Source organism: Staurois parvus, unplaced genomic scaffold, assembly GCF_062004578.1.
Source record: "Staurois parvus isolate SC_StPar_1 unplaced genomic scaffold, SC_StPar_1.0 ptg000267l, whole genome shotgun sequence".
NCBI lineage: Eukaryota > Metazoa > Chordata > Amphibia > Anura > Ranidae > Staurois > Staurois parvus.
In genome coordinates, this window is record NW_028318063.1 from 365,391 (window position 1) to 372,332 (window position 6,942).

At 41.2% G+C, this 6,942-nt stretch overlaps 1 protein-coding gene across 1 annotated transcript; it reads right to left on the minus strand.

Moving 5' to 3' along the window:
* Positions 1–2,740: 2,740 nt before the first annotated feature.
* On the minus strand, positions 2,741–3,667 carry LOC149459224 (olfactory receptor 6N2-like). Its single transcript, XM_089681414.1, has one exon. The coding sequence runs from the start codon at positions 3,665–3,667 to the stop codon at positions 2,741–2,743; it is 927 nt and encodes a 308-aa protein (XP_089537540.1).
* Between the last annotated feature and the right edge of the window lie 3,275 nt (positions 3,668–6,942).

Genomic DNA, 6,942 nt, shown 5'->3' on the forward strand with positions numbered 1-6,942 from the left:
TTTGTTCCTGAAACCATTCTTGAACCATTTTTGCAGTGTGGTAGGGCACATTATTCTGCTGAAAATGCAGTTTCCATGAAGGGGTGTACTTGTTCGGCAACAATGATTAGGTAGGTGGTACATGTTAAGTAACATCTACATGAACGGTAGGACACAAAGTTTCCCAGCAAAACTTTTCTCAAAGCATCACACTTCTTCTGCCAGCTTGCCTTCTTCCCATACTTCATCCTGGTAGCATCTCTGCCCCAGATAAGACACACACTCTCCCATCTAAATGATGTAAAAGAAAACATGTATCATCAGACTAAGACACCTTCTTCCATTGCTCCATGGTGCAGTCATGATGCTCATGTGCCCACTGTAGGCACTTTTGACTGTGGACAAGGGTCAGTATGGGTGCCATGTCCGTTCTGCTGCTACGCAGCCCACAACAAACTGCAATGCCCATTTTTTCTGCTTTTAACCAATCAACTTCAGGGACAACACGTTTACTTGTATATCCCACCAACTTTCAGGTGCCATTGTAATGAGATAATCCATGAAATTCACTTAACTTGTCAGTGGTGATAAAGTTATGCACTGCTCAAAAAATTAAAGGAACACTTTTTAATCAGAGTATAGCATCAAGTCAATTAAACTCCTAGGATATTGATCTGGTCAGTTAAGTAGCAGAAAGGGTTGTTAATCAGTTTCAGCTGCTTTGGTGTTAATGAAATTAAAAACAGGTGCACTAGATGGACAACAATGAGATGACCCCGAAAACAGGAATGGTTTTACAGGTGGAGGCTACCGACATTTTTTCCCCTACTCATCTTTTCTGATGGTTTTTCACTAGTTTTGCATTTGGCTAGGGTCAGTGTCACTACTGGTAGCATGAGGTGATACCTGGACCCAACAGAGGTTGCACAGGCACTCCAACTCCTCCAGTATGTCACATCAATACGTGCCATTGCCAGAAGGTTTGCTATGTCTCCCAGCACAGTCTCCTTTGTTCAAGGAGGAACAGGATGAGCACTGTCAGAACCCTACAAAATTACCTCCAGCAGGCCACTGCTGTAAATGTCTCTGACCAAACAATCAGAAACAGACTTCATGAGGGTGGCCGGAGGGCCGACATCCTCTAGTGGGCCCTTTGCTCACTGTCCAGCTCCATAGAGCTCGATTGGCATTTGCTATTGAACACCAGAATTGGCAGGTCCACCACTGGTGCCCTGTGCTTTTCACAGATGAGAGCAGGTTCACCCTAAACACGTGACAGACGAGAAAAGGGTCTGGAAAAGCCATGGAGAATGTTATGCTACCTGTAACATCATTCAGCATGACTGTTTTGGTGGTGGGTCAGTGATGGTCTGAGGAGGTATATCCATGGAGGAATGCACACACCTCTACAGGCTAGACAATTGCACCCTGACTGCCATTAGGTATCGGGATGAAATCCTTGGACCCATTGTCTGACCCTACGCTAGTGCAGTGGGTCCTGGGTTTCTCTTGGTGCATGACAATGCCTGGCCTCATGTGGCAAGAGTATGCAGGCAGTTCCTGGAGGATGAAGGAATTGATACCATTAAATGGTCCCCACGCTTGCCTGACCTAAATCCAATAGAACACCTCTGGGATATCAAGTTTCCATCCATCCGACGCTGCCAGGTTGAACCTCAGACTGTCCAGGAGCTCAGTGATGCCCTGGTCCAGATCTGAGAGGAAATACCACATCTGCATGCATACAAGCACGTGGGGGCCATACAAACTACTGAGTACCATTTTGAGTTGCTGCAATGAAATTTCAGCAAAATGGACTAGCCTGCTGCATCATTTTTTCACTTTGATTTTCGGGGTGTCTTTGAATTCAGTTCTCTGTAGGTTGATAATTTTCATTTCCATCAAATGATGGGGCATCCTTATGTTTCTAACACATTATCCAGTCCATATCAGTATAGATATCCAGCATGAGATTTTTCCCCATTGAGATCTGATGTGTTTTCAAAGTGTTCCTTTAATTTTTTTGAGCCACGTAGTTGATTTCTGTATTTTAATGCATGAAGATTCCCAACTCCTTTAGTAAATCAGATCAAACTTGTTTTTGTAAGAGTAAGCTTTGAACCCATAGTCAGGTTTTTGCTGTTATCCAGAGTTTCATTTGAGAGATTTCCTATTACTTCCCAATATGCTGACAGCATTTTACCAAACAAAATGAGAGAAGAAATCTCCAACAGCAACACAGGCAGAAATAATAATGCTTTCCTTTTGTAGAGTAGGCTAAAACTAGAACACCGGTCATCTTATTTCTGTCTGTGTCCATGTTGCGGGTTTTCCCTTACTTTCTATCTGGCCAAATCATTGTCGGGGGGACATTAGGTAAGGGAATATATCTCTAATGGACCTCAGATAGCAGTAAACCATGACAAGAGTTCTCATCTATCTCTACTCTATCCAAACCTAACAAAGACTGTGTTTGCTTGACATACACTGTAAATGCCTGAGTTGACATACACTGTAAATGCCTGAGCTGGATTATGTATTTATTTTCCATCATAAACAAATCAATAGAAAGACTAGGGCTCCTCATTTTGCAGTTTGAGGAGTGAAAGTCTTATAGATAGAAAAGGAAGATCCAGGAGCTTCAGTAACGAGAACTCACTTGTCGGTGCCCCTCAGATCAAGGTGGCCAATGGGTGATTCAGGCAACAGTCAAAAATGTAGATATCAAGTGTAAACGTACAAAGCCAATAAAACAAGGTCTTTAAAACAATGATTTTAACCTCTTCCTCAGAGCTCTTCTGATTTCTTGATTCCTTAGGCTATAGATGATTGGATTGCACATTGGTGTTAAAACTGAGTAAATCACAGCCATTATGCGGTCATAACTTGCAGAGTTCGTTTTGATCGGTCTAACATACATAAAACCCACACTGCCAAAGAAAAGAAAGACCACTGTCAGATGAGCTCCACATGTAGAAAATGCTTTTTTCCTACCTTCAACTGTCTTTATTTTTAAAACAGTGGAAATTATTTTAAAATAGGATAGAATAATACAAGTGAAAGCAAGAAAAAGAAGAAAGGAATTGATGGCAAAGTCAACTGTAACATTTAGTGAAATGTCTGAACAGGCCAAATTCATGAGTGGAGTAAAGTCACAAAAGATATGGTCAATGCCGTTAGAACCACAAAAGAAAAGACGGGACAACAAGATAATTTGTGTTAAAGGTCCAAGGAAGCCAATAACCCAACAGCAAGCTGCTAGTTGAAAACAACACACAGTAGTCATTATGGATGGGTACCTTAAAGGATTGCATATGGCCATGTATCGGTCAAAGGCCATTGCTGTTAGAAGATACGTTTCTGTAATACCAAGGCTATGAAAAAAATAGATCTGCAATAAACAGCCAACATATGAGATTATCTTAACATTTAGTAAATTTGTCAACATTTTTGGTATAGTGACTGTGGTGTACCAGGTTTCCAAAAAGGAGAGTATAGCAACAAATAGGTAAAGAGGAACATGAAGTTGGGGGTGAGTACATATTAAGGTAATTATTGTGATATTGCCACTCAGAGTAAAAAGGTAGCTGATACTCAGAAGGAGAAACAAGAACGCCTCATATCCACCAAGATCAGGAAAGCCTACAATGACAAACTGAGTAACAAGAGACCGATTGGAAAGTTCCATTCTTCTTTTTGTTAAGTGAGACACAACTCTTTTCAGTTGTATACTGCATGTAAAGAAATGCCTGAAAACAAAACAAAAAAGAAATAAAGGAATCAAAGCATACAGACTTCTACGTCTACATTAAACTACTAAAAGTTAAAACTGGACAGTTTGTAGCTTAATATGGTCAATTAAAGGCATTCTCACAGTATGACACAAACCTGCAGAAGTACTTCAGTTATAGCTTCCACTTTCGTCACTGTTTGAAAAAAATGAAATAACAATTTCTGTGAATGGGAAACTACAGGTACCAACCGCCTTTGCGGCTGTCAGCTTGTTGTTCTCAATGTACTACCATGGTTCCATTGAGGGCCATGGTAGTTCATTCATTCTTCCTGTCCATGTGTATCTGCCTGCCCATACGAGGTCCGAGAAGACAGGTACACTGACAAGTCTGCACAATCTGTTGATCATGGGTGTAATACTTTACAGGTTCCAAGTTAAAAAAATAAATAAATAATGTATAGTTTTTTTTACCTAAAAAAAAATGTGCATTTATTTTTTTTTTTTCAGGCGAACTTATTCTTTATAGGTAGCCTAGGTAGTAATCCAAAAAATGTTGCTCCATCACCCTAGGTTCACATCTGTGCGGGTGGTGCCGCTGCGGATCCACATGAAAATCCGTGCAGCCACACCACCCGCACAGAGGAATGCGGACCCGCGGGCGGGTGCCATTAATTGCGCCGCCCGCACTGGAAAATGCAACCGTACTGGGAACCGAGGTTCCCATGGGGGCTGCGTTTTCCAAAGAAGTGCAGGGACTTCTTCGCTGCTTGTCATGTGCAAGGGAGTCCAGTCAAATGAATGGGCTCTCATACCCATGCTAAACGTGGCCCGCATGGCCGCATATATGTGAACTGGGGGTCACACTTGGTGAAGCACAATAGGTTCCTGTGTCAAGAGCCCAGTGTTAGCAGTTTTTTATTGTGGCTATAACAATCTGCTTTAAACCTTTACCATGTGTTTTTTCTCAGCAATGCAGTTCAGGTCTCTGCTGTACACACCTGAGCTCATTACTGGGCTTTAACCACTGCAGCTCCGGAAGATTTACCCCCCTTCATGACCAGGCCATTTTCACTAACAATTGCGGGGTCATGCAACACTGTACATAAATTACATTCATGTAATTTTTTTTCCCACAAATAGAGCTTTCTTTTGGTGGTATTTCATCACCTCTACAGTAATAATTTTTTTGAGCTATAAACAAAAAAAGACAGACAATTCTGAAAAAAACAATATTTTTGACTTTTTGCTATAAAACATATCCAATAAAAAAAATTAACAAATAAAATTTCTTCATACATTTAGACCAAAATGTATTCAGCTACACGTCTTTGGTAAAAAAAAATCCCAATAAGTGTATATTAATTGGTTTATGTGACAGTTATAGCGTCTACAAATGGCGGTATATATACTGGAATTTTTATTTATTTATTTGTTTTTATACTAGTAATGGCAGCGATCGGTGACTTATAACGGGACTGTGGCAGGCATTCTGACACTAACTGACACTGGGTGGGAACTGACTGACACTGACATCTCCAGTGACACTAATACAGTGATCAGTGCTAATAAAAAGCACTGACACTGTACTAATGGCACTAGGCAGGAAGGGGTTAACATCTGGAGTGATCAAAGGGTTAACAGTGTGCTGTTTTGTGTATACTGTGTGCTTTTTAACCAGGGGACGTGCTGCTTTCTATCTCTCTGCTTTGCAGAGAGATAGAAAGCAGCATGTCCCTGCTGGCAAGAAAGAGAACTAAGTTGTTTACTCACAGGTCTCTCCCCTGCAGGGGGGGACTGACCATTTGGAAACTCGGGCACTGCCCGAGGGCCCAGGGTCAGTAGGGGGCCCCATGAGATGCCCCTGGTACCTTTTTCATAGGCTTTTTTGAGCTTAGGCAAGGACACAGGGGCCCCATGATCCCCTATTGGCCGGGGGAACCATGAGTTGTCAGTCCACCCCTGCTCCCCTATCAGCTTCTCCAGCAATTGCTGAGTCCCAGGCCATGAATCGCTGTCCGGGACCCGGTGATTGACATTTCCGGAAACCAGTGACAGTGTGGTTAGGGCATCGTGTGCTCACCCCCTACCTGGAAATGCAGAATCCCAGATTTTTACATGATTTTGCACAGTGGGACCGCCCGGTAGCAGTATATTTTCTATATGGCGGTTCTTAAATGGTTAAAGAATAAGTTCACCTTTGGAAGCATGTTACATGTTCCACCTGTTTTTCAGGCTGCTGCCCAATCCCCTCCCCATTACAGCAGTACAGGAAGAAGCTCTCAGTACAAGATGTCACTTTTTAAAAACTGTGTGTCATTCATTCACAGAGTTTTGTGAATGAATGAACTACAAGTACCAACATCCTTTGCAGATGTCGGCTTGCTGTTCTCACCACAGCACTGTTGAGCACCATGGTAGTTTATTTTTTCTTCCTGTCAGTATATATCCTTGCCCATAAGGGATGTATGGGCAAGCAGATATACTGACAGATCTGCAGGAGACCTGCATGGCATCAGAGATCTGCTGATCACTGATGCAATGCTTTCCAGGCTTCTGCAACAAAAAAACAATAAATGCACATTTGTTTACCTGCAAAAAATGTGCATTTATTATGTTTGGTCAAAATGTAAACTTATCCTTTAACCTCCCTAGCGATCTGATTATGTCCATATTTCTGTGCTCAAAGCGGTACATTTTTTTGCATGGAAATATGTGTTTATTTTATTGTAGGCCTGTAATATTTAGGAATAACTCACTGAAATCTGTCCGAACAAGAATCTAGTAAACATCCCGGGAAGGATAAAACTTGAAACACGAAATCATAAATTATAATTTAATAAATAATCATAAAAAATAATATAATAATAAATTTAATAATATAATCAAACCAAAAACACTGAAATTTTAAATAGAGCGCCAAGTTCACACATCACTGAGCAAATTTGCAAATTCGTTTTCAGTGTCTGATGACGAATTTCCCCACGAATCATTATCACTCAATTCTGCAAGTGGTTCTGATTTACTATCGCTGTTCTCTAGCCGGTCTAAAACCGATTTTGACCTAAAGGGACGCTTTTTGGACGCCATGGACATTTCTCAGTTTCCAGGCAGAAAGAACAGTAAAAATGCAGGCAGGGCACAGGACAAAGCACTCGGGACAAAATGTGAAATGGTTTGATACAGTAATGCTTTACTATGTGATTTTAGTGTATTTAGTGAATTGTCATTTT